Below are 26,638 nucleotides of genomic sequence, written 5' to 3'. Positions count from 1 at the left end.
AGTTATATGAAATAAAATTAAATGAATTATTAATAAATTCGAGCCAGTTTCGTTTAATTAAATTTAAATTTAGAAAATTATAAAACAATTTAATTTATTCATTTGTTTAAACTTAAATAAATTTATAATCCTTGTTTTCAACACGAGTTATATTTGGTAAAATTAAATGAATTATTAATTATTTTTTAAAAAGTTTTTTTAGAGTACAAAAACAAAATCAAATTTTAGTTGGGATTTATTTTTCATATTTTTGAGTTCAGAGTTCGTTGATCGGACACATCATGCGCCGGGAAATGGTGTTGCCGTTGTTCGTGCTCTGTTTCCTCGCCTCAGATTTTGTTCGAACTGCCCATTCAATCTGGTTGAGCTTGCCTCCATCTGTGACCAAGTGCGTCTCCGAGGAAATCCAGAACAACGTCGTGGTTCTTGCTGATTATGTCGTCGTCGCCGATCAAACTAATGCCCCCACCATTTCTGCCAAGGTCTCTTTGATTCTTCGCCAATCTCTTTGATTACTGCCTTGAGATTTTCTATTTCGATTCGTACGATTGGTTCTTGCCGTGCTATTTGTTTGTTGATTTGTCTTCTCCCGTTTGGTTTTGAACGATCCATTTCGAAATGCCTAGAGATTTGATCTATTTCTTCTGAGCTTTTCATCCGATTGTAGTTTGTTTTATTTCCAATTTTGGCTGTGAAGATTATTTCATAACATTCAATAGGAAGTGAAATACCTTGGGAATCTGCTGCTGATGCACATATCATGCAAATTGCTTAATAATTCTTCGTTAGAGGCTGCATATATATATATATATATATATTGACCAATTTTTTGGTGGATATCGATGAGGGGTTGTTTTTTAATCTGCATATCCCTGTTGGACATCTTGAAGAGGTCATTGATCTTAGGAAATAAGCGTCTCTACTGATATGATCTGTGCTATTTCTTGGTTTTAACTTGTTTCTCTTTGACCTCTCAATCTAAAACTTGGTTTCGACATTTGTCGTTGGTTAATAATTCAAAGGTTCGAGTCCTTCCACCTTCACTCTCGTTGTATCTCGTCATCTAAAATCGAACACAATTGCATAATATGATATACGTATATTGATTATTTTGTTTGACTTGTATATTGATTTCGAGGGTTTGTTTGTTCTATCTCATAAACGTTCATGTTGTTAAAGCGTGCATAGTTCAACGGTTTTTTTGGTGGTATTGACAGTGACAGATATTTACTCACAATTCAATTCAAGTCTCTAGATAATATGTTTTGACCAGTTTTTTGGTCGATATCGTCGAGGCGTTGTTTTTTAATCTCCATATCCCTGTTGAACATCTGAAGAGGTCATTGATCTTAGGAAATACGCGTCTCTACTAATATGATCTGTGCTATTTCTTGGTTTTAACTTGTTTTTCTTTGATCCCTCAATCTAAAACTTGATCAACTCCTATGGAAGCTTAGACTCTTTACAGCATTTGAACTGTATTATTGATAGAGTCACTGTTCATGACCTGTCTATTGGTTGTGCCTGCTTTTAAGAAATTGATATCTATCATTTGGTGGTGAAATGTTCGTTTATTCAATGATGTCAAACATGTTAGATAGTATGATACTCATTACGATTCCGTAACTTTTAAGACTTGATTAGTGAGCACGTACAATTCTAGTGCGAAACGATGCTTTTTGCTTAATGTGTGGGGAAAGTTTTTGTTTTCGAGTTTGTAAAGTATGATCCTCATTATGATTCCATAACTTTTAAGACTTGATTGGCAAACATATACAATTCTAGTGCGAAGGGATGCTTTTTGCTTAATGTGTGGGGAAAGATCTTATTTCGAGTTTGTAAAGTATGATCCTCATTATGATTCTATAACTTTTAAGACTTGATTAGCGAGCTCGTACAATTCTAGTGCGAAACAATACTTTTTGCTTAATGTGTGGGGAAAGATTCTGTTTTCGAGTTTGTAAAGTATGATCTTCATTATGATTCCATAATTTTTAAGACTTGATTAGCGAGCACGTACATGCGAAACGATGCTTTTTGCTTAATGTGTGGGGAATGATTCTGTTTTCGAGTTTGTAAAGTATGATCCTCATTATGATTCCATCATTTTTAAGACTTGATTAGCAAGCACGTACAATTCTAGTGCGGAGCGATGCTTTTTGCTTAATGTGTGGGGAATGATTCTGTTTTCGAGTTTGTAAAGTATGATCCTCGTTATGATTCCATAATTTTTAAGACTTGATTAGCGAGCACGTACAATTCTAGTGCGAAGCAATGCTTTTTGCTTAATGTGTGGGGAATGATTCTGTTTACGAGTTTGTAAAGTATGATCCTCATTATGATTCCATAACTTTCGAGTTTGCTTAATGTGTGGGGAAAGTATGATCCTCTAATGTCTTGATTGTGAGTTGTTGTTGTTCTGCACTTTACTGATCGATGGCGAGCTCGTTCAGGTGGCATCGCCATATGGGAACGTTCTTCATCACGCGGAGAACATAACACATAGTCAGTTTGCATTTACAACCACTGAAGCTGGTAATTACCTAGTCTGTTTCTGGTTGACTGACCAAAAACTTGAACCTGGTTTTGAGATAAGTGTGAACCTTGACTGGAGAACTGGGATTGCTGCCAAGGATTGGGAATCAGTTGCAAAAAAAGAGAAGATTGAGGCACCTAATTCCCTCTTCACCTTTTCATATTTCTCTGCTACTTGTAACGTCCATTCTAATGCCTCAACCTTGTTCTCGTTTAGGGCGTTGAACTCGAGCTACGGAAACTCGAGGGAGCGGTCGAAGCTATCCATGAAAATCTACTTTATCTCAGGGACAGGTAACTAACTATAACAAGCTTTCCTGAATGCTTAGCGAAATCTAGCTGCCACTCGTGACCCGTTTCGACTCTCGTTTATATAATTTTGAATCCTTACAGAGAAGCAGATATGAGGACGGTGAGCGAGAGAACGAACGCACGAGTTGCGTTGTATAGTATCATGTCGTTGGGTGTCTGCATTATTGCTTCTACTCTACAGATATGGTTCTTGAAGCGATTCTTTCAGAAGAGAAAGCTTATTTAGAGAACCTGTAAGTCTACTACTCTTCTTGCAGAAAGAGAAGTTTAAGTTATCTACTTATTTTGTTTTCCTTCCTCGTAAGAACTGAACTCTAGTTTCAGTTTTTGTTGTTCTTTGTTGCTTTGAAAGCTCTGATAGAATTTAGTGAGTTTTGATTCTTAAGATTCAATGTTCTTCATCCTTTCTATGATCAGAGGATGTTTAGAGAAACTGATGGTCAAAATGTTTAGAGATACCCACTAGAAACGTCAATTTGTTTCGACATTTGTCATTGGCTAATAATTCAGAGGTTCGAGTCCTCCCATCTTTATTCTCATTGTATCTCGTCATCTAAAATCGAACACAACTGCATTATATGATATACTTTGACCGTACGTATATTTGATATACTTTGACCGTACATCTATTGATTTCAGGGTTTGTTTGTTTTAACTTATAAACGTGAATATTGTTGATCAAGTGTGTATAGTTCAATGGTAATTGAGTTGTACTCTTCCGGGTAAAGTTGGAGGTTTAAATCTTCGTACCCAATTTGTTGTACTAAAGAAAATACACTATTATTGTATTTTTAAAAATAAAAAGTATATATAAGTTAAAATTATTGTACCGAGATTACTATTTTCAAGCTACTTGTACGTGAATCTTAGTTGAAGAGCTCATTTTTATTTCAAAAATTACGTATCGACAAATTTAGTTGCTCAATAAAATTTCAATGATTTCACTGAATAGAAGATTGTTCCAAACTTCTAACTTTGAACGTTATTGATATAAGTAGTAACATTAACAATCATATTCTCATCATTACTCTCGAATGAAAGAAAAGTTCAATCATATCGAGATTTTGCACGATATAAATGAACACACCACAAACACGAGTTAGTTAATTTGTTGTGAGATAGGTAGCGTTTTAGGTAGAGGAAGAAAAAATTATCGAGAAGCTCTTAGTTAACGATACATGTGTTCATGGATTGGATTGAGTTGAGTTTGTGCATGTTTTAGACCTAACCAATTGTTCGAATGGTAAATTTAATGAACTCAATTCAAAGTTGGGTTGGTTCGTGTTTTTTAATAAAAGTTAAATGTTAATCCGTACTCAATTTTAATATATATTTTGACAATTTCCAAATAAATTGGTTGAAAAATAAATCATAAAATAAAATTTAATATATATATATATATAAAATTGTATAAAAAATAATATTTTTTAAAATTAACAATAACTCGGGTTTGATTTGAACTAATTAAATTTATAAAATTTTTATTTATTTAAATCAACTTATAAACGACAATCTCGGGTCGGGTCGGGTCGGTCCCGCATTTATTTTTTCTGAACAGCTGAGACGAAGTTCTAAATACATGCATTGAATCTTGCAGTCCAAGTTACAGTTACAAATGGATATTCCTTTTCCCGCTAATCTCCAAATGGGAATCCTTGATCAACGCACCGATTTCTACTTCATTTCATCAAATCTCCGCCAAACCCAAAGATTACAAATCCGTTCCCTTTGTCCATTTGATATTCGTTCTAAAATCAATGGACACTTAGGATTTGCAGAAAGGTAGTGAGTGACAGTTCCATTAGATCTCCATTTGTTGGACAAGCTTTGCTTTACCTTCTTTCCGTTCTTGCCATTTTTAAATCCTTCAATTGGGATTTCTTTCTTTATTCTCATCGTCCCCTTTACTCTTCTCTTCAATCTATTCCAATTCTGTTCGCAAATTTTGGCTGTTTCTGAAAGAATCCACATAGGGTTTTGTTTTTTAGTGCGTTTTACCGGCTTCGATTTGGTTTTCCGTGGGCGATTGTTACAGATGCTCTGCAAATGGGGAAAGGGGAAGATCAAAATCTGCCGCAGCAGCACCGCCGTGAGGATTCTTCTGGGTTTATTTGTCGTGAATGTTCGATTTCGTTTTGTAGGGCTTCTACGGAGTTGAATTTCAAGTGTTTGTTCGTTTTGATTTTGGGATTTGCGGTGTTTCTCCCTGGATTCTTTTGGCTTCTTCCGCTTCATGAAAGAAATTTAGGGTTTGAGGCGAAAGACGCCATTAAACTCAGTGGTACGTATGTCTCTTTGATTCTTGATTGCTCTGATTTTTCTTGCAATTTCGTGATGGGATTTTGTACTTTTCTGATGCTTTTGAATGATCGTTCTGTTTTGTGCTCTGTCTGTGTCTCTTGAGATTGTAAATCTGGAAGCGTTTATAGATAAACTCATCTGATCTACAAATTTCTGAGAGTTACTTTGATGGGTCCTTTAATTATGAAGTTTAGAGGCCATTTCTCAAGGTTTAATCCTGGTTTAAGCTGGTTTTTATGTTTATCTTCTTTATTTTCTTCTGTTCTTAGTGGTTTTTATCGAAACTAGTTAAACTTGGTTCAAGTTTATCATAAATGTTGAAGTGGCAGAGGGGAACGAAACATTCCTTATAAGGGTGTGGAAACCTCTCCCGAGTAGATGCGTTTTAAAAACTTTAAGAGAAACCCGAAAGGAAAAGTTCAAAGAGGACAATATTTGCTAGTGGTGGGCTTTAGGCTATTATTACACTTTTGTTCCTCACTCTATGGAGTATCGGCAACCGAGACACACATTGATACTACTACTCGAAAGAACGTTTGCAATATTTTTCAGATGTTGGGGCAAACAAACACTAAAATGGAATAATAGTCAAGCCCACCACTAGTTTCGATATTGATCGTCTGTTCTGTTCATAACGATGTTCTTAATGCTGGTTCCATTCTTTCATGAGGGAATCTAATTTCCTCATGGGAAGAAAGTTGAACGAAAAGTTGTATGATTTAGAACATAGTAAAAGGCATCATATTCCTTCCATACCATTTAGCTCAGGGAACCATATTCCCAGAAGAATCGGATTCAGGACGATTTGGTGGATCGGACTTTGAAACTCTTACACTATAGCTATTTGATAGCAACAAAACCAGATTTTGCTTATGCTTCAACTTGGATTTTCTGTGGGCTATTTGGTTAGAATCAGATTCACGAGGGATCGGGTATGTGTTCTTCTTTTTCGAGTCTTTAATCCGTACAGATCGAATCAGATTCACGAGGCATTAGCTAACTTTGAAACTCTTACTTCATAGTTTGCTGGACAGCAACAAACTGAACTTTGCTTTTGCTTCAACTTGGATGTTCTGTGAATTTTTGTTGCTTAGAAAGTTTTTGTTATCTTTTCCAGCTACAGTTCAGGTGTATTTCGTTCTCGAAAAGCCGGTCGAGGAGCTTCTCCCTCACATCAAGAGATTAGAGTTTGATATCAATGGTGAATTAGACATACCAAACGTGAAGGTTTTGTGCTCTGTTAATGTTTTGGATTTAGTTTTATAAGTAAAGTCATTTATGACTAAGGGGCGTCGTTTATGTTACCAGGTTTCCGTTCTGTCGATGCACGATTTAGGTGAGTCGAACAGGACTTACGTGGTTTTTGGTCTTCTTTCTGAATACATTACTACTCCAATAAATCCAGTGTCCTTAAGTCTGCTGAGATCGTCTTTATATGACCTTTTCCTTCACAAATCCAACCTTACTTTGACGACTTCGATTTTTGGACAGCCATCGGCATTTCAAATCCTCAAGTTTCCAGGGGGAATCTCTATAATCCCGTTTCAACGTGCTTCGATTTGGCAGTTTCCCCAGATCGTATTTAACTTCACTCTGACTAACTCCATTTCTGAAATACTCAACAAATTTGCAAAGTTCATGAGCCAGCTTAAGTTGGAATTGTGTCTGAGGCCTTATGAGGTACTGAAACCTATCCTGTTATGGTTCGAATTTATTGAATATTAGACCTTTAGATCAGATCATAAGTTGAGATGAAATTTTAAGTTGAGTAATGGATGTTGGATTCCCCTCTTTGTTGTTCTACAGAATGTGTATTTGCAAATAACGAACAAGATTGGCTCGACGATGCAGCCCATCGTAGTTGTTCAGGCTTCTATTTCGTCGGAATTGGGACGCATAACGACGCAGAGATTACAGCAGTTGGCTGCAATCATCAATACCTCTTCCGAAAGAAATCTCGGCCTTGATTATTCTGTTTTTGGAGAAGTCAAGGGCATCAGTTTGTCTTCTTATCCAAAGGGAACCTCCATGGCTATGCCACCGAGTTTTTCTCCAGCTCCTGCCCCAGCACCTGGTGATCATGTAGAACTACCGAGTGCCCCACACCCATCGAGATCTGCACGATCACCTGCAAATTGTTCCCCCCCTCGAGCAAATTGTGAAACCTCGTCTCCAGCCCTTTCTATGGTTCCTGCACCTTCCCTTCATGAACATTCAATGCCTCCAATCGTCTATCCGAAGTCTACAAGACTGATCGTCGTTCCTCCAGCTGATCAACCCCGGGTATCATCTCCACGTGCATCTCCGGTGCTGTTTCACTACAAACCAGGGAAAACAAAGGAAGATTCGCATAGAGTTTGGCAGCCCACACATTCCTCACATCGAGATCATGTAAGCTTTGACATATTTTGTTTGATTATAGACTTGAAAGCATGTGGCATACACATTTCTTAGCACAGAATCAATTCATTTATATCTATCAGAGTACAACTCATTCCTTTCTCATCTTTGTAGGATTGAAAATCAATCAGCACACAGTCGTCTGAAGGATACGAAGAACACAAGAGGATCGAGGTCCGATCGGAATCTCATTTTTGGTTGTACCGAGTAATAACAAACAGGTCTTTTCTTCACCCCAGACAAATTCAGTATAGAGTCTGGAGATATTTCCCCTGTTTTAACTCTGCATAGGAAATAGGGATGTTGTTCTTCCAAAGGGAAGCAACTCCTGCTGGCTCTATATGTGTTAGTAATATATTATGAAATGAGTTTGAATGCTAAGCTAAGCTGTACAGTCCTGAAATAAGAAACTGGATAAGAAAGCAAAATGCCTACTTACATACATACTACCCAGCTTCATTCCAAATGGCTCATCTTTCGTTAATGAATCTCATCCCGAACGAACATTTAAAATTGAACACTGAATTAACGAGAATACGAAAACCCGTTAATGGGAGTTCACGTATCAAAATGATAATAAAAATTTCTCTCCTCCCCGCCCTTCACCCGTCCTCGGGCGATGGTCACCACCACCATCTTTTTCTTCTTCTTTAGTCTTAAAAGAAGAAACAAACCCTTCCCCAACTTTCTTCTTCATCAAAACCCGCTTACCGCCCACCACTTTCCTGCCCCTGCTCATGAATGTAATTGTATAAATTCAAAAGAGTCAGATGTTCGAGTTCTTACTGTTACACTGTTTAGCTTAAAAAATGAACGAGAGATTTGGATCGTCATGTGAAGACTATGTATATTCACCGTTACTCGATGGAATATATTTTCTTTTTTGTTATTCTTATAGAGAATCATGGTTGAAGAGAAAGGAAATGGATGTGAGATATAGTGGAGAGTTAGAGCATTTGATAGAGCAAGGTATCATTGGATCTTTATGCTCTCTATCTAAGCAAGGAAGCTTTTTTCACTCTCTTTCTTTCCTCCTACTCTTCTTCTTCTTCTTCCTTCCATTACTGATCTTATAAAAGCTTCACATCTCTTCCCATGGCTTTCACTGCCAGCTTCACCCACATATTATGGCTTTCTTCTCCTTCTTCACCTTCTTCACCTTCTTTTTCATTGGTAAATAAGTTCAAAGCTTGATGTTTTATTCATGTTCTTAATGCTCACACTTATGTTTTGATCTTCTCACAGCTGCTAGGATCTCAGAGAGTACAAGAACTTTCACCATTGTTAATTCATGCAAGGATACAATATGGCCTGCCATCACACCCGGAGGAAACTTTACCGGCAGTGGATTTTCCCTCAAGCGTGGCCAATCCACCGTCTACACCATCCCCGACTCGTGGACTGGTCGGATATGGGCACGAACAGGCTGCGACTTCGACAAGGATGGAAACGGGAAATGTAAGACCGGTAGCTGTGGGGAAGTGTTGAACTGTACTGGTCCGGGAAGCCGGCCTTCCACCCTTGCTGACTTTACCCTTGGCTCTATTGATTACTATGATGTCAGTGTTGTGGATGGCTTCAATCTCCCGGTAGCAATACAACCGTCGGGTGGCAAAGGAAACTGCAGCTCGGCGGGGTGCGATGGAGACTTGAGAGACAATTGCCCACCGGAGCTGGCGGTGAAGGAGGATGGGAAGACAGTGGCATGTCGGAGCGCCTGCGACGTGTTCCATACCGGAGAATACTGTTGCACCGGGCAGTTTGATAACCCAATGACATGTTTACCGACGAATTATTCGAGGAGTTTCAAGCAAGTTTGCCCAGCTGCCTATAGTTTTGGATACGATGATCCTACAAGCATCTTGACATGTTCCTCAGCTGACTATGTTGTCGCCTTTTGTGCAACAAGGTACCATTATTATTGAGATTTGAGGTTCAAATTTCTACTCGTAAACTAATCGATCTTTTAAAAATGATTTTTGAAACGTAGGAACCAAAAGGTGTGTTCATATCACGACAAGCAGCTAACATGCAGCGTCGTCGACAGCTCGAAGGCATCAACATTAGTATCATCAATCTCCCAAAGATGGCAAAACTTGATACTCACAGCTTTTCTCTTCATCTTAAAATTTTGAATTTTGATCTAGCATGGCTTGTTCTCTCCCAAATTAACTCATTTTTTAATTTTCAATCCATTTTTTCTTCCCTCGAATTGAGATATTTTGAAATAGAACATCCTATCTTGTTCGTAATTTACACGAATATATATATATATATATATATATATATAGAATCAAATAGAAAGAGTATACGTCAAACATGTTCATATACAAGTCTAAATGGACTAACCCGACTTTGGTATATGAGATATAAAAGAAAAAAGTTAAATTACAAGTTTGACCCTAAACGTTTATGTTTGGAGTCTCACGTTGACTAATTAAGGAAAAAATCATATATATATAAGATACACTATCTCTACGAGTATAAAACTTTTTAGGGAAACTAAAAACATAGTTTCGAGAACTTACGCTTAAAATGGATAATATCATACCCATGTGAAAGGTTGTTGTTTTAACATGGTATTAAAATCATGTCTTGGTCGTTGTTCTAACATGATATTAAAGTCATGTCTTGGTCGTCGTTCTAAGATAACGAGATCAAATAAATAAATTTGAGAGAATTAAACAAAAAAAAAAAAAGTTGGATATTCTTCTCTCTCCTCAAGAACAAGACAACTCAATAGAACAAAAACAAAGACATGCCCACACGTTTGGAGAGCTCATGAAACCCATTAAACTCCAACTCAATAATAGAAAATAATAATAATAATAATTAAAATTCCATTATTTAATATTTTCTTAATTTTACTTAATATTCATAATAGAAGCCATTTCTGGACGAGCAGAACACTTAATTAGAACAAATAATATGATCAAAATTAAAACAACAACACATTCATTCCAACGTTAAAGAAAACAAATTCAAACATAAAAATAATTTGCTTTTGCTTTTTAATGTTCGTGTTACGTTATATTATATCATATCATATGTTCTAAAGAGCTTTGATGGCGATCTTCATTCCAGCTTTGCAGTGCCCTGGGAAGCTGCACATGAAAAAGTTGTCTCCTTTGACGAGCTTGATTCTATCCTTTCCCGTTTGGTAAACTTTCGAGCCTCTCGTTTTCAAGCACCAATTGTAGGCCACCTTGTTCGTCAACAACGCCACCACGTTGTGTGCCTTGGCAGGGTAGTTGAATGCTGCATTCAAAGTAACTTTTAGTATGATAAACATGGTTTAACTATCCAAACCTACTACCAGGAGATATTATCCTCTCTAGATTTTAAAACGTGTCTATTATGGAGAGGTTTAGGTTTTCCACACCCTTATAAATGTTTCGTTTCCCTCTCCAACCGATGTGGGATCTCACAGTCCACCCCTCCTTGCGGGCCAACATCTTCTCTAGCACACTGTCTGATGTCTAGCTCTAATACCATTCGTAACAACCCAAACACACCGCTAAAAGACATTATCCTCTTTGGGGTTTCCCTTCCAGACTTTCCCTCAAGATTTTAAAACGCATCTGCTAAGAAGAAGTTTTCCACACCTTTATAACCAATGTTTCGTTCCCTTCTCCAACCGAGGTGGAATCTCACAATACACTCCTCCCTGGAGGCCGAGCGTTCTCGCAGGCACACTACCCTATATCTAGCTTTGATACCATTTTGTAATAGCACAAATGCACTGCCAATAGATATTGTCCTATTTATGCTTTTCCTTCCGAACTTCCCCTCAAGGTTTTAAAACACGTATGCTAGAGAGAGGTTTTCCACACCCATATAAGGAATGTGTGAGATCTCACATATGAAGTCGAGAAAAACGAGTACAAAACAACATAATGGGATCGAGAAGCTTACCGAGGACATCGTCAGCACGGAATATCTTGCCCCGAGTCCAGCCAGTGACATTAAAGGTCCAGCCTTGGGCATCACCAACCGTGTAGACTCTAGCCTGAGCCATCCAAGATTGCATGAGGAACAGGCAAAGCAACAAAGTGAGAGCCATGGCACTGCCATTTCCCTGACCCATTTCTTTTCCAAACTTCAAAGGAACTCTATGTTTAGTTAGAGCTAAGGAAAAGAGGTGGATGAGATGAATTAAGGGATATTGGCCCTTTTTATAGTCACATTAATGTAGGCTTTATTGCATTTAATAATGAAAAAAAAAGAAGCTTGATTTATAACTATAAAGTATTGGAAGAATCACAAGTAGATGTCTCGATGTCTATGGGGCAGGGACGGGAAAGGCTTTAATGTCTCCGTCCCCGCCCCATAGACATCATAGTAATCAAATAATTTCAAAAAATTATCTACTTATTAACAAGTATATTCATAAAGTGGAGAAAGGTTATATACTACTATCTTGCTTGCTTATATAATGTCTTTTTCAAAAATCTCTCTACCCCAGAGACTCGAGCATACGTCGCTTAGCTCACTTGTTGTTGGAAAGTGAGTGTCGCACAATCGCAAGTCCGCTGTCATTTACGCGGAGGAATCTTTGCCTCTCGAGGCTTAAGCGGAGGAATCTTTGCCTCTCGAGGCCGGGTTAAATGAATATTTTTGGTGGTTTTTATTTTATTTTACAGGTCAAAACTCAAATTAGCTAAAAGGAATATTTTTGTTTAATTTAATTAAATCAATAATTTAAAAGTCAAAACTCAAATAAAGTCAATGAGTGGGAAAAAAGAAAAAAAGAGAAGCCCTTGGAATTGGCCAATGACTTTAGTACACCTTAGCACGTTGCGTTTAGGGGTAATGGTCAATATTGTAAATATGTCAAATAGTTGACTTAAAACCGTCCAATAACATATTATTGTTCATTTTGTCAAATTATTATAATTATTCCATTTTATACCCTACAACTCCAAATATAAATATATATATATATATATATATATATATATATATATATATATTTCGAGGTTCGAACCTGGGTGATCTGACTAGGATGAAGCTTGGGTGAAACTAAATGGAGGTCCGAACTAACTGAAAGAATCAACGGATGAGTTGTAGTCAGGGGTGAAATGTCACTCGAACCCAAAGCAAAATGGGTTGAGGCTTGATTGGACATCTAAGGCTTGACTAGACATCTAGGGGTCACTCACTGTTTGAGTACATCTAAGGGTAAAGCTTGACTGGACATCTAGGGGCCACTCTTTCAGTGGATAAAGCACTATTTCAGTACGCAGTACGGGCCGTGAGAGCGGTACCAAATTGAGACAAACTCTGAATACTAGATATGATCTCAAAATAATAAGGGTCACTGTTTCAGTAGATCTAAGGGTAAAGCACTGTTTCAGAAATGTGAGATCTCACCTCGGTTGGAGAGAAAAACGAAATATTATTTAAAAGGGTGTGTAAATCTCTCTATGATAGACGTGTTTTAACATTGTTAAGCCGACAGCGATACGTAAACGTCCAAAACGGACAGTATCTATTAGTGGTGGACTATAACAAGAAAATTCTCGAAAGACAAAAAAGGATTGAATGATTTTGGAAGAACTGAAGGAGCTAAGAGAGGCGTGTAAAGTGATAATTTCATGTACGATTGAATGATTATTGAGTGACACATTCAAACCTTATTCTCCACGAAACATACATAGATTAAGCAAAAGGGGCTTAAACATAATTAGTGTGACTTAATCCATAAAAGAAGGTGGTGTGGCACGTTAAGCTGCATTGATGGCTATCCTCATCCCGGCCTGGCAGTGGCCTGGGACTGTGCAGATGAAGAAGTTCTGTCCCTTAACCAGCTTCATTTGATCCTTCCCTGATTCCAAAACCTTGGAACCCCTTGGAGCCATGCACTGGTTGTACCCCACACTGTTCACTCCCACCACGTTGTGTGACCCTGGGCTGTAGTTGAATACTGGAACGACAACAAACCACGTACAATTTTAACGACTCATGCTCATGACTCGAAGGTATCTATGACTCTGACATAGTCATGTTACTTGCTTCTAAAGAGTAAGGACTATCTCCATAAACTAACACGAGTCTTTCTAATATATTTATAAGAGGTCACTTAATAAAAAATTGTATCAACCCTAAACACGTTTTAGGATTGAGCCACTGAAAAGGAAGGTGTTTTCGTGTTGGAAAAACTAAGAGAGGGGAAGCTCGAAACCTCTCCTCAGAGTATGAAAGTTATGATATGATATGTTGACCTATGTTGTGTTGAAGGGATATCTACATGATCCGTTTGATTGCGTAAAGCCCGCGGTAGCAACGGAACCGATGAAAGTATACAGAAAAGACAGTTTTTTTCTATTCTATTAGTATTAGTTAGTGATCTAACTCAGTTAGTCATTTCTTCTGTGGTCATATGGGTGTGAAACTTCTCCTCATTTTAAAAATTTAAAGGAAGCCCAAAAGGGAAAACCCTAAAAGGCCATTATTAGCTAGTTGTGGGCTTGGGTTCTTATAAATGGTATCAGAACCAGTCACTGTGTGTACCAGTGAGGACTCTAAGCCCTAAATGGGGTGGACACCCAACAGCATGTCAGCAAGGACGTTGGGTTCTGAAGGGGTTGAATTGTGAGATCCCACGTTGATGGGAGAGAGTAGAAGAGAGTAGATTGTGAGATAACACATCGAAACCGAGGAAACATTCTTTAAAAGTATGTGAAAAACCTCTACTAACAACACCGAGAGAAAGTTCGAAAGAAAAAGTCCAAAAAAGATAATGTAAACCATAACAATAACTCAAATATTACCGAGTGTGTCACCAGCCCGGAAGAGCTTTTGGTTAGGCCAGGATTCGACGTTGAAGGTCCAGCCATGATCATCGCCAACAGTGAAAACTGCGGCACGAACCATGTCAGTGTATTGGAGCAGCAGCAAGCAAGCCATGGCTGCACCCACACCCACTGCACTGCCCCTTCCCTGAGCCATTTCTTTCTTTCTTTCTTCCTTAAGGGTCGGTGGTGTGGAGTAAGGAGGTGGCCGATGAGACCCCTTTATAAATGGGGTGTTGGGGCTGATCTAATGGACATGATCATAACAAAAATTTACTATAAAAATCACGGCTTCTAATTATTATCAAATTAAAATTTCTATTTATGGAGTCTGTTCGTTTAGTTCAAAAATAATATTAAAATTTGAATTTTTAAAAATGACGAAATTAGAATATTGTATTATATTTTTACTTATAAAATATTATTAAATTTATTACGATGTTTATATATACTTTTTGAAAAGGTAAATTATTCATTAAAATAATTTAAATAACAAATTTAAAATATGTGAAAAAGAAAAAAAAATTTATGCAAGCGAGGAGAATAGGGAAGACTTCCTTGTTCCGGCTCCACCATGTGGACATCTATGTCGTCAACCTTAACATAATAGTAAATGACCAAAATAACCTCACACTACCTTTTACTTCTCTTGAGTCTTTACCACTCGCTCATGGTCGGTGATTGTCGAAACCACTATCAACAACTACCACCTCTCATCATCACCATATTCCTCCACTGCCCACCACCGATCAACTCTGACAACGACCCATGTTTATCATCGTAGTTTTGACAAGTATTATCGTTCACTACCAAATATCTGTGTCGTCAGCCTCCACATAATAGTAAATGACTAAAATAACCTCACACTACCTTCGCTTCTCCAAAGTCTTTACTACCCACTCATTGTCGGCGATTGTCGAACCCAACGTCGACAACTACCGCCTCTCATCATTATCAAATTCCACCACTACCCACCATCGATCAACTCTGACAACGACCCATGTTTGTCATCGTAGTTTTGACAAGTATTATCGTTCACTACCAAATATCTGTGTCGTCAGCCTCCACATAATAGTAAATGACTAAAATAACCTCACACTACCTTCGCTTCTCCAAAGTCTTTACTACCCACTCATTGTCGGCGATTGTCGAACCCAACGTCGACAACTACCGCCTCTCATCATTATCAAATTCCACCACTACCCACCATCGATCAACTCTGACAACGACCCATGTTTGTCATCGTAGTTTTGACAAGTATTATCGTTCACTACCAAATATCTGTGTCGTCAGCCTCCACATAATAGTAAATGACTAAAATAACCTCACACTACCTTCGCTTCTCCAAAGTCTTTACTACCCACTCATTGTCGGCGATTGTCGAACCCAACGTCGACAACTACCGCCTCTCATCATTATCAAATTCCACCACTACCCACCATCGATCAACTCTGACAACGACCCATGTTTGTCATCGTAGTTTTGACAAGTATTATCGTTCACTACCAAATATCTGTGTCGTCAGCCTCCACATAATAGTAAATGACTAAAATAACCTCACACTACCTTCGCTTCTCCAAAGTCTTTACTACCCACTCATTGTTGGCGATTGTCGAACCCAACGTCGACAACTACCGCCTCTCATCATTATCAAATTCCTCCACTACCCACCATCGATCAACTCTGACAATGACCCATGTTTGTCATCGTAGCTTTCACAAGTATGATTGTTCACTACCAACAACAAAATTGTTGTCACCTCACCTCACTACTAGCAATCGATCATAACGTTTTAAATAAAAATTTAAAATTTTTTGTTCGTTATCGATAATACTTAATATAATAATAGATATAAAAAAGTACCACACTAAGATATTAAATTTTATTCCACAGTACATTTAAGCAAAACATTCTTAAAGCACTTAAGCTAGAAAATACTCATATTGTTAGTAGGATTATTGTATGAGAGTCTAAATTAGACACCAAATTCAACAGGATTAAGGCATAATCTCCAAAACCCATTTGAAATTAAGTAACTTAATCCATTAATATTTGATCCAAATGGTGGACTCTCAAGCAAGATGGCGGTGTTTTTAAGCGGCAGTGATGGCTATCTTCATTCCGGCCTGGCAGTGGCCTGGGAGTGTGCAGATGAAGAAGTTTTGGCCCTTCACCAGCTTGATTTGGTCCTTTCCTGTTTTGAAAACTTTGGAACCCCTTGGAGTTGTGCACCGGCTGTAGCCCACTCGGTTGACACCCACCACGTTGTGTGCCGCTGGGCTGTAGTTGAATACTGCACAAAACGAATCGTTTCTTATAACAAAAAGTTACCGAGATTCTACGTCGGTTGGAGAGGGGAACTGAGCAATACTTATCAAGTGTGTAAACCTCTCACTATTAGACGTGTTTTGAAATCTTAAGGGAAAGTCTAAGAGGGTTCAAATATGATAATATCTGCTAGGAGTGGACTCGGGCCTTTATAAATGGTATCAAAACTAGATACCAGATGGTGTGCTAACGAGGACGCTAGGCTCCCAAGAAGGGTGGATTGTAAGATCCCACGTCCATTGGAGAAGGGAATAAAGTTATAAGGGCGTGGAAACCTCTTTTTACTAGAAGTGTTTGAAAACTTTGAGAGAAACCGAGGAGGGAAAGAAGGCAATATTTATGGTTGGTTGGAGAGGGGAACGAATTTATAAGGGTGTGAAAACCTCTTCCTACTAGACGGGTTTAAAAACTTTGAGGGAAAACCCAGAAAGGAGAGGAGGTAATATCAGCTAACAGTGATCGGTTGGAGACGGGAATAAAGTTACAAGGGTGTGAAAACCTCTACCTACTAAACGCGTTTGAAAACTTTGAGAGAAGACCGAGAAGGGAAAGAAACAATATATGCTAACAGTGAGAAGTTATAATGGTATAAAAAACTCTCCCGTACTAGACTCGTTTGAAAACTTCGAGGAAAAAATCCAGAAGGGAAAGAGAGACAATATCTAACATTCAATATGGTTTTGTTGTGTTAAAAATCTCCACGAGCCACAAGTTCAAGCTCGGGATTATGGACAACTGTGATACAAGTTCTATTGCATTTAGAAAACAAGAACGGTCCCAGCTCGGGACACGTCTCAGACGGGTCAAATTAAATGCATACGACTATAATACTACCAAACACTACATTAAAACTAGTTTAGAATAACTTTTCAAGTGCTTAATACGAAAAATTACCGAGTGTATCGCCAGCTCGGAAGCGCTTTCCCTTAGGCCAGGAGGCAACATTAAAGGTCCAGCCTTTAGCACCTCCAACAGTATAAACTGCTGCACGAGCCACCTGAGAATATTGGAGCAGCAGCATACAAACCATCACCGCACCCACCACCGCACTGCCCCTTCCCTGACCCATTGCTCAACAAGAAAACAAACAAAAACAAAGGGCCAAAGACTTCAAAGCGTAGTGTTGCTGAATTGTAGTGGGGAAAATGGATGATAATGGTACCCTTTTTATAAATGGGGAGATGGGTTTTGGAGAGATCATCAAAAGCACAAAACTTTATGTTATAAAATTTATGGGTCGTTGTAATTATGATGAATTTGGGAAAAAATGAATGTGGGTTTGGTAGGTTTTCATAAGTGGACTCACCGATTTAATCAATATCGCTATTTAGAATGATAATTGATGTCTTTTCATTGAACTATGCTCGAGTTGATATCTCAAATCCCTTATTTTATTACACTACGAGACGTTAAAATTACTGTAATGACCTCTCACTAGAGATGAGTTTTTTTAGTTTTACAAAATTGAGATCAGGGTATTTAGAATGATAATTGATGTCTTTTCATTGAACTATGCTCGAGTTGATATCTCAAATCCCTTATTTTATTACACTACGAGACGTTAAAATTACTGTAATGACCTCTCACTAGAGATGAGTTTTTTTAGTTTTACAAAATTGAGATCAGGGTATTTAGAATGATTATTGATGTCTTTTCATTGAACTATGCTCGAGTTGATATCTCAAATCCCTTATTTTATTACACTACGAGACGTTAAAATTACTATAATGACCTCTCACTAGAGATGAGTTTTTTTAGTTTTACAAAATTGAGATCAGGGTATTTAGAATGATTATTGATGTCTGAACTATGCTCGAGTTGATATCTCAAATACCTTACATTATCATATTACGAGACATTAAAATTACTATAATGATCCAACAACCTCTAATTAGAGATGGATTTTTTTCAGTTTTACAAAATTGAGATCAGGGTATTTAGAATGATAATTGATATCTTTTTATTGAACTATGCTCGAGTTGATATCTCAAATCCCACAAGACGTTAAAATTACTGTAATGACCCAAAAACCTTTAATTAGAGATGAGTTTTTTTAGTTTTACAAAATTGAGATAAGGGTAATTTCGAATTTTGATCTCAACGAATGTACAGTAATATTTGATCATAAGGCGGCATAAAGGTCAACGAATCACCTTAGCGAACTGGGTTTCTAGTAATTTCAAGTAAATTGATTAAGAAATTAAAATTTTATCTATTTGTTCGGGAAATTAAATATATATATATATTATATTAAAACGATAATACCCGAAAACAAATTATGGGAGGGAGAATTAGACTTAAAGTGGACTCCAATAACCTACTTGGCCGCTCATGGATATCTAAATAATGTAATTCTCACCACCATGAATGTATCAATTTGACCAAATGGATGTTGGGTTGGTGAGAGATTGATATCCTTAAATTCATCGTGGTGGGTTCAAACCTATTAATTTGAATATCGATAAAAATTTAAATAAGACGTTTAAATCCTTGAATTCCTCTCGTATTTACTATGATGTCATAAATTTCATAAAATAATTTATATATATATATATATATATATCTATTATATTACAATCAAAACAATATTAAAATTTGTAATATTTGAAAAATAATGAAAATGAATAATTTTTGGCTCATTCAAATTAAAGTAAAAAAATGGGTGCAAATGGTCAAATTTCAAAGTCAACAACTACCCATTTAAAAAGAAATTGTAGGAAAAAAAAAACCCTAAAAAGAAGGAATGTGTGATCATTGACGTAAATAAAATTCAGCTAAATTAATAAAATATACTCACTTTCTTAAAAAAAAAAACAAATTAATACTTTTAAAGTTAAAAAAATTTCAATAATAATGTTAAAACTAAAAAAAATTAATAATATTAATTTTGGATAGAAGCGTTAATATTTTATTTAAAAAATATTCTTAATAAATGATTTTAAAATATATTTCAAAAATATTTTTGAGTTTTTAAAATTTTTATTAATAATTTTAAATTTTTTTATAACCACTTTTAAAATGTTTTTAAAAATTTAATGAATACTTTTACTATTCATAAATTTAAAAAAGTAAGATTAAAATGTTTGGAGATAATCTGTAATTATATTTTTAAATATTTTTTTAGTTAAAAAATATTAATGAGGAGCAAAAATGAAGTAAAGAAATTGTAATGTAAAAATTAAAATTTTAAAAATCATTAAAAGAAAAAAAGTTTATTGAAATGTATTTCTTTTACCTTTCATGATGGTTCAGTCATCTTCTACAATCAGATTCCCGCCCCCTCCCCCCGCGCAAAAGAAAACCCTGTTCATCAAGCTTGCAACCTTTCCTTCTTGCTGATGCTTCCCTTCAATCAGACTGCATCTCGGCTCCGTCCAAGTGAGTTACTCGTTCTCTCCATATTCAATAGCTTCTGTACAATTCGGACATGGACTCTGTTTGGAGTTTTCTTTTTAGTGTTAGCGTGGATACTGCAATTGAGTTTACTAGAAAATGAATCAGATTCTTTTAGTTAGGGCTATTTTGAATCAAGGATTAGTCGGAAACTGTAAAAATCTATGTGTTGTTTAACTGGAAGAAGAGAGAGGAGGAAACTGAATTCTTTTGCGTATTTGGTGCCCATTTATTTTATCCATTTTTTTTTAGGAATAACAAGGTAGGAGAAGTAGGGTTCAAAAATTGCAATGTTACTCTAGAACTTTCATAAATGTTTGTAAACTATCTTTTTGAGTAGAAGTTATTTAACATTTTGAATAGAAATCGGAATCTGGAATGGCATGTCAGTGACCTAAAATGAAAATTTGGATTGCCATGTAAATCTAGATCACTACCGCACTATTTTAGGTCTCAATTTTCATTCGAAATTCTAAATGATTTTTCCTCGAGGGTTAGCTTTCAAAAGTGTATGAAAGGTGAAGGGTTGTAATATTGCAACTTTTGAAAATGATGCTCTGACGAATAATGCAGAAAATTAAGCCCAAATGGATAAATGTTTAATATTGATCATTTGAATTAATCTCCCCAAACTTACCAATTTGAGCAAAAATATGTAGCTCTAGCATTGGCTTTCTTAAAATCCCAATAATTTCCTACCCAACGTTTGTTTTGTTATCCACTGAACATCATTGGGAGTGTTCTTTTTGAACAACTCTTCAATCTGAGATCTAATGAAAGGGAAAAATGGTATCTAACTCTCTAAGTTTCAATTTGATCAAATAGAAAGTTGAGTGTAAGAATTGACACACTTTCAAGTGGGTAAAAATTGATTTTCCCCCTAGTTTAAAACATAGTGAAAGAAGAACTCGAGTTTTCTTTTATTTCTTCATCTACCAGCTCGTTTTGTTTCAATACTTAGCCTTGTCTATCTGTAGCCAGGGCTAATTGGTTTCTTTTATTTGATGTTATGACTGATTAATTTTTTTTTTTCCGCCCCTTTTCTTCTTCAATCTTAGGTATCTTGAAGTATAGCAATAAAGGAAGATTTTTTGGGTTGTTGCAATTTATTACTGATTTTGGGGTCAACTTAGCAAGAAGGTTAGATCAAATAACCAGTCTTATAGCATATGTAGGATCAGTAATACAAGATACAGTCAGATGTCAACCAAAACTTAAGAAGGATACCTGAAATCTAAAGATAAGATCAAATTCAAATTTAGGTAACCAGCCAACATAGACTTTTATGTGTATATGTATATATTTACAAGACAAAAGAATTGATCTGGGGAATTTCTTTGGTTCCTTGGATTTGATTAAAGTTCATTTTTGTGTAGATTTCACGGAGCACTATCAGAACCTCAAAATGGAAGAAGTGGTCAAGTACACGCTAGCAAGTTTAGCCATTTTTCCCAGGTCTACACCAATGCCTATAACTTATATATTGAACTTTCTAAAGTCAAATATTTCAATTTGACTTCTCTGTAAATTGGTATGTTTCGTTTGTTGTAATTAATTTGATTAGATTTAAGAACTTAAATCTCTTTCATTTTGTGGAATCTTAATGGCAGCCTGCCCTTAATTTGCCCACTTCAATCATTTGGAATACAGAAGGGGGAGAGCAAGCCAACGACTTGTTTTTATCACTTTCTAACCACCAAAATACAGAAGTTTCATGCTTTTCTCAAAAGGGTTATTCTCTAATCACAGAAGAAATTGTTGGCAGAACAGTTCATGCCATTTGCTTAAAGAGTTTGGTGAGGTTGAGTGTGTTCCAGACCAATACATTGATCAATATGTATTCAAAGTTTGGTCGTATAAAATATGCTCGGTTAGTATTTGATGAAATGCCTGAGAGAAATGAAGCTTCTTGGAATAGTATGATGTCAGGTTATGTTCGAGTGGGTTCATACTTGGAAGCAGTATCGTTCTTTCGAGATATTTGTGGGATAGGCGTTAAACCAAGTGGATTTGTGATCGCAAGTTTAGTCACTGCTTGTAATAAGTCCTCTTGTATGGCCAATGAAGGTTTCCAACTTCATTGTTTTGCATTTAAATGTGGTTTGATATATGATGTTTTCGTAGGTACTTCTTTTGTGCACTTTTATGGTAGCTATGGGATTGTCTCTAACGCTCAAAAGATGTTCAATGAGATGCCTGATAGGAATGTGGTCTCTTGGACTTCTTTGATGGTTTCATATTCAGATAACGGAAGTAAGGAGGAAGTGATAAATACTTATAAACGTATGCGGCGTGAAGGAATATGCTGCAATGAAAACAATATAGCTTTAGTAGTTAGTTCTTGTGGGTTTCTTGTGGATGTACTGTTGGGTCATCAACTTCTTGGACATGTTTTAAAGTTTGGATTAGAGACTAAAGTTTCTGCTGCTAACTCTCTCATATCCATGTTCAGTGGTTGTGGTGACATTGACGAGGCTTGCAGTATTTTCAATGAGATGAATGAAAGAGACACAATCTCATGGAATTCCATCATCTCTGCAAATGCGCAAAATGCACTACATGAAGAATCATTTAGGTATTTTTACTGGATGCGCTCGATCCATGAAGAGATAAATGATACAACACTTTCTATTTTGTTATCAATTTGTGGCTCTTTAGATTATTTGAAGTGGGGAAAAGGGGTTCACGGTCTAGTAGTGAAATATGGACTAGAACCTAATATTTGTCTTTGCAACACTCTTTTAAGCATGTATTCTGATGCTGGAAGATCTGAAGATGCAGAAATGATCTTTAGAAGAATGCCAGAAAGGGATGTAATCTCATGGAATTCCATGTTAGCATGCTATGCTCAGGATGGAAGGTTCCTGTGTGCCTTAAATGTTTTTGCTGAGATGCTTTGGATGAAAAAGGAGATTAATTATGTGACATTTACAAGTGCATTGGCTGCCTGTTTAGATCCTGAATTTCTTACCGAAGGGAAAATTCTCCACGGTTCTGTCATCGTTCTGGGTCTGCAAGATGATTTGATCATTGGAAACACATTAATTACATTTTATGGGAAGTGCCATAAGATGGCTGAGGCGAAAAAGTTATTACAGAGGATGCCCAAGCATGACAAAGTAACTTGGAATGCACTTATAGGTGGTTTTGCTGATAATGCAGAACCGAATGAGGCAGTAGCAGCTTTCAAATTGATGAGGGAAGGGGGTACATGCGGTGTCGACTATATTACCATTGTAAATACGCTCGGTTCTTGTTTGACTAATGAGGATCTGATCAAATATGGGAGGCCCATTCATGCGCATACAGTTGTGACAGGATTTGATCTGGATCAGCATGTCCAAAGTTCCCTTATCACAATGTATGCAAAATGTGGTGACCTTCACTCTAGTAGCTATATCTTTGATAAATTGGTGTTTAAAACTTCTAGTGTGTGGAATGCCATCATTACTGCAAATGCTCGTTATGGATTCGGAGAAGAGGCTTTGAAACTTGTAGTAAGGATGAGACGTGCTGGAATTGAATTTGATCAGTTCAACTTCTCCGCTGCTCTTTCAGTTGCTGCCGACTTGGCTATGTTGGAGGAAGGTCAACAGCTTCATGGATCAACGCTTAAACTAGGATTCGAATGTGATCATTTTGTTATAAATGCTGCTATGGATATGTATGGGAAGTGTGGGGAACTGGATGATGCTTTAAAAGTACTTCCCCGGCCAACCGATAGGTCACGCTTGTCATGGAATACATTGATATCAGTTTTTGCCAGACATGGACATTTTCATAAGGCTAGGGAAACTTTTCATGAGATGCTAAAACTAGGTATAAAACCTGATCATGTATCATTTATATGTCTTCTTTCCGCATGTAGTCACGGGGGGTTAGTCGACGAGGGTCTTGCATATTATGCTTCAATGACTTCTGAATATGGAATTCAACCTGGAATTGAACATTGTGTGTGCATGATTGATCTTCTTGGAAGATCAGGAAGGCTTGTAGAAGCTGAAGCTTTTATTGCAGATATGCCAATACCACCTAATGATCTTGTTTGGCGGAGCCTTTTGGCTTCTTGTAGAATATATTGCAATCTAGACCTCGGAAGAAAGGCTGCAGAGAACCTTCTTGAGTTGGATCCATCTGATGATTCAGCTTATGTTCTTTACTCGAATGTCTTTGCAACAATTGGCAGATGGAAAGATGTCGAAGACGTGCGGGGACAAATGGGTGCACGCAAAATTCAAAAGAAGCCTGCACATAGCTGGGTCAAATGGAAGGGAAATATCAGCATATTTGGAATGGGAGACCAAACACATTCACAGACGGACCAGATCAATGACAAGTTGTTAGAACTTATGAAAATGGTTAGAGAAGCTGGTTATGTTCCTGATACAAGCTACTCACTGCAGGACACAGATGAAGAACAGAAGGAGCATAATATGTGGAACCATAGCGAAAGAATTGCTCTTGCTTTTGGATTGATCAATATCCCAGAAGGTACTACTGTTCGGATTTTCAAGAATCTTCGTGTTTGTGGTGACTGCCATTCTTTCTTCAAGTTTGTGAGTGGAATCCTTGGGCGAAAGATTGTATTGAGGGACCCATATCGGTTTCATCATTTCACTGATGGAAATTGTTCCTGTTCCGACTATTGGTAGTGAAGTTATTCATAACCTGATCAATTTCTGACTTCTCCAACGATCAAGAAGGAGATACAGGTGACCACTAGAATCATCCAAATTAAAAAAACAAGGACAACTTAAAATTCTTGGATAGCTTAGGCCCATTTGATAGCCATTTTTGTAGAAATCCTTTAGATTTTGAACAAAAATCGGGACTTAGAATTATGTGATGGTGATCTAGAAGGATGGTGTGATGATCCAAGTTTTTGTTCCACTATTCGAAGTCTCTCAAATTTTGTTCGAAATACCGGAAGGTTTCTACTTTGAAAGTAAGCTTGAAACGCTTGTGAAAGATCAAGGTAATATTGAAATTTTGGAAAGAATATGGGCAAAGTTTAAAGAACAAACCTTTAGTTGATGTATGTTTGGATGATTTTTTTATTTTTTCCCCTATTTTTTTCATCTGTTCCCCTGATAGATGTGTGTAGGCAAAAGCAAAACCTTGAAAAGCAGGAGAGAAGAACAGTGGCAGTATGTGGTGATCGGTTCTTGGCTATATCTATCAAGAAGAGGTAACTATTTATTAGTCCAAAGGGCTTTAGAATATAAGTGGTTCTTTCAAGTTTTCATTTCTTTGTAGCTGTCTCGTGACTTTCAATGTTCCTTGATAATAAAGTTCATGAAAAGAGAACATTGTGCCTACTACTTTACCTTTCCTTCAACTTTCAATTTTCTTATTGATATCTTGGTTTCATTTAAGTCGTTGTGAGAATATTTCAGGGGGGAAAATACATGTTTATTCCCAGATACTTACTCGAGGAGATCGAACAACAACGGTAAAAAGGGAATTGTCGGGGTGTTTGATTACGATGATACAGGTAATTCAATAGAAAATACTTGATGTATGGTGTAGAGCACGTTTAAAAGTAGAGAGTTTAGGTGCATTTAGTTAGTCTTTGGTTGGTATATTTTTGTTTTGGGAGAGAGAATGTGAGATCCCACATTAGTTGGAGAGGGGGAACGAATCATTTCTTATAAGGGTGTGGAAACCTATCTTTAACATACGCGTTTTAAAATCGTGAGGTTGATGACGATATGTAACGGGCCAAAGTGGACAATATTTGCTAGCGATGGGCTTGAGTTTTTACAAATGATGTCAAAGCCAAACACTATGCCAGCGAGGACACTGGCCCCCAAGGGGGTGGATTGAAGGATCTCACACGGGTCGGAGAGGGGAACGGAGCATTCCTTATAAGGGTGTGGAAACCTCTCCTTAACAGACGCGTTTTAAAACTGTGAAGTTGACGATACAGGCCAAAACAGATAAGCTCTAAACTACCGCTTTGAGTTCGTTGAGAAAGTTGTTGCTAAGGAGAAAATGGAGGGAAAGATTGAAGCATTAGAAGAAAATTACTAGCATTGAAATAAAACTATGCCACTCTTCTGCTTGCCTTTGTATTCCTTTCGATCTCTCTCGACGAAAGTTCGGTTTCTTGGAAAACGTTGTTGACTTTCAATGTCTTGTGACATAATGCCTTTATGTGATGCAAATTAGCAGGATTTCATGCATCATTTGCCAAAACCATTCTACGAACGTGACTTTATGACGTGCGAGATAAAACATACCAATTTCAAGGCTCTAAAAGATAATGCTAAGATACAAAAATGTGGTGAATCTGGGAAACTCAAGCTTTGCACATGATTCATCCGTTCTTGGATGATTTTCTCTTATTAAGACGTTATTCTTTTCTTTTGTGTTTTTCTTTACTCATTATTTTTTCATACCGTTCTGGTAAGCTTTTAGGAGAAGAATAATTTTATTTTTGTAATGTTTAGCTGATTAATTTTCAACTTCACATCTATATATTAATTTAAGTTTAATTAATATATAATGTCTTAATTTAAGTTTAATTAATATATAAATTAGACATTAAATGCGATTGAAATCTTAATAATTTT

At 36.8% G+C, this 26,638-nt stretch overlaps 6 protein-coding genes across 15 annotated transcripts; 3 read left to right on the top strand and 3 right to left on the bottom strand.

Annotated features, from left to right (window-relative positions):
* Positions 1-232: 232 nt before the first annotated feature.
* Positions 233-3,380, top strand: LOC111430507 (transmembrane emp24 domain-containing protein p24delta3-like). The gene is made up of 4 exons (XM_023066771.1): positions 233-482; positions 2,454-2,669; positions 2,753-2,829; positions 2,929-3,380. The coding sequence occupies exons 1-4, from the start codon at positions 282-284 to the stop codon at positions 3,071-3,073; spliced, it is 639 nt and encodes a 212-aa protein (XP_022922539.1). The 5' UTR covers positions 233-281; the 3' UTR covers positions 3,074-3,380.
* Positions 3,381-4,443: 1,063 nt separating this feature from the next.
* On the top strand, positions 4,444-9,756 carry LOC111430758 (pathogenesis-related protein 5-like). 4 transcript variants are annotated; one of them, XR_002708382.1, is made up of 6 exons: positions 4,444-5,128; positions 6,266-6,375; positions 6,457-6,828; positions 6,955-7,539; positions 7,663-7,769; positions 8,447-8,669. XR_002708382.1 is itself a non-coding variant. In XM_023067158.1 (5 exons), the coding sequence occupies exons 1-5, from the start codon at positions 4,894-4,896 to the stop codon at positions 7,666-7,668; spliced, it is 1,308 nt and encodes a 435-aa protein (XP_022922926.1). In that variant the 5' UTR covers positions 4,445-4,893; the 3' UTR covers positions 7,669-7,990. The 4 variants fall into 4 exon arrangements, 2 of the variants coding, with proteins under 2 accessions (XP_022922926.1, XP_022922927.1); XR_002708381.1 differs by lacking the exon at positions 8,447-8,669 and adding an exon at positions 8,794-8,913 and having other exon boundaries at positions 4,445-5,128; XM_023067158.1 differs by lacking the exon at positions 8,447-8,669 and having other exon boundaries at positions 4,445-5,128; positions 7,663-7,990.
* A 621-nt stretch (positions 9,757-10,377) lies between these two features.
* On the bottom strand, positions 10,378-11,689 carry LOC111430787 (basic blue protein-like). The gene is made up of 2 exons (XM_023067193.1): positions 11,464-11,689; positions 10,378-10,806 (listed from the first exon to the last, which is right to left on the bottom strand). The coding sequence occupies exons 1-2, from the start codon at positions 11,633-11,635 to the stop codon at positions 10,601-10,603; spliced, it is 378 nt and encodes a 125-aa protein (XP_022922961.1). The 5' UTR covers positions 11,636-11,689; the 3' UTR covers positions 10,378-10,600.
* Positions 11,690-13,274: 1,585 nt separating this feature from the next.
* Positions 13,275-14,499, bottom strand: LOC111430873 (basic blue protein-like). Its single transcript, XM_023067340.1, has 2 exons — positions 14,322-14,499; positions 13,275-13,474 (listed from the first exon to the last, which is right to left on the bottom strand). The coding sequence occupies exons 1-2, from the start codon at positions 14,497-14,499 to the stop codon at positions 13,275-13,277; spliced, it is 378 nt and encodes a 125-aa protein (XP_022923108.1).
* Positions 14,500-16,288: 1,789 nt separating this feature from the next.
* On the bottom strand, positions 16,289-17,840 carry LOC111430872 (basic blue protein-like). The gene is made up of 2 exons (XM_023067339.1): positions 17,565-17,840; positions 16,289-16,635 (listed from the first exon to the last, which is right to left on the bottom strand). Exons 1-2 carry the CDS (start codon positions 17,737-17,739, stop codon positions 16,436-16,438), a joined length of 375 nt encoding a protein of 124 aa, XP_022923107.1. The 5' UTR covers positions 17,740-17,840; the 3' UTR covers positions 16,289-16,435.
* Positions 17,841-19,917: 2,077 nt separating this feature from the next.
* LOC111430871 (pentatricopeptide repeat-containing protein At3g24000, mitochondrial) lies at positions 19,918-26,245 on the top strand. Of its 7 annotated transcripts, none has more exons than XM_023067331.1 (5): positions 19,924-20,048; positions 21,122-21,203; positions 21,440-21,518; positions 21,674-25,557; positions 26,003-26,245. In XM_023067331.1, exons 1-4 carry the CDS (start codon positions 20,009-20,011, stop codon positions 24,713-24,715), a joined length of 3,243 nt encoding a protein of 1,080 aa, XP_022923099.1. In that variant the 5' UTR covers positions 19,924-20,008; the 3' UTR covers positions 24,716-25,557; positions 26,003-26,245. The 7 variants fall into 7 exon arrangements, with proteins under 7 accessions (XP_022923106.1, XP_022923099.1, XP_022923100.1 ...); XM_023067332.1 differs by lacking the exon at positions 26,003-26,245 and having other exon boundaries at positions 21,674-25,251; positions 25,460-25,744; XM_023067337.1 differs by lacking the exon at positions 26,003-26,245 and having other exon boundaries at positions 21,674-24,775; positions 24,921-25,370.
* The last annotated feature ends 393 nt before the right edge of the window (positions 26,246-26,638 follow it).

Source organism: Cucurbita moschata, unplaced genomic scaffold (assembly GCF_002738365.1).
Source record: "Cucurbita moschata cultivar Rifu unplaced genomic scaffold, Cmos_1.0 Cmo_Scf00034, whole genome shotgun sequence".
Taxonomy (NCBI): Eukaryota; Viridiplantae; Streptophyta; class Magnoliopsida; order Cucurbitales; family Cucurbitaceae; genus Cucurbita; species Cucurbita moschata.
This window is presented reverse-complemented; position numbering and strand designations above follow the sequence as displayed.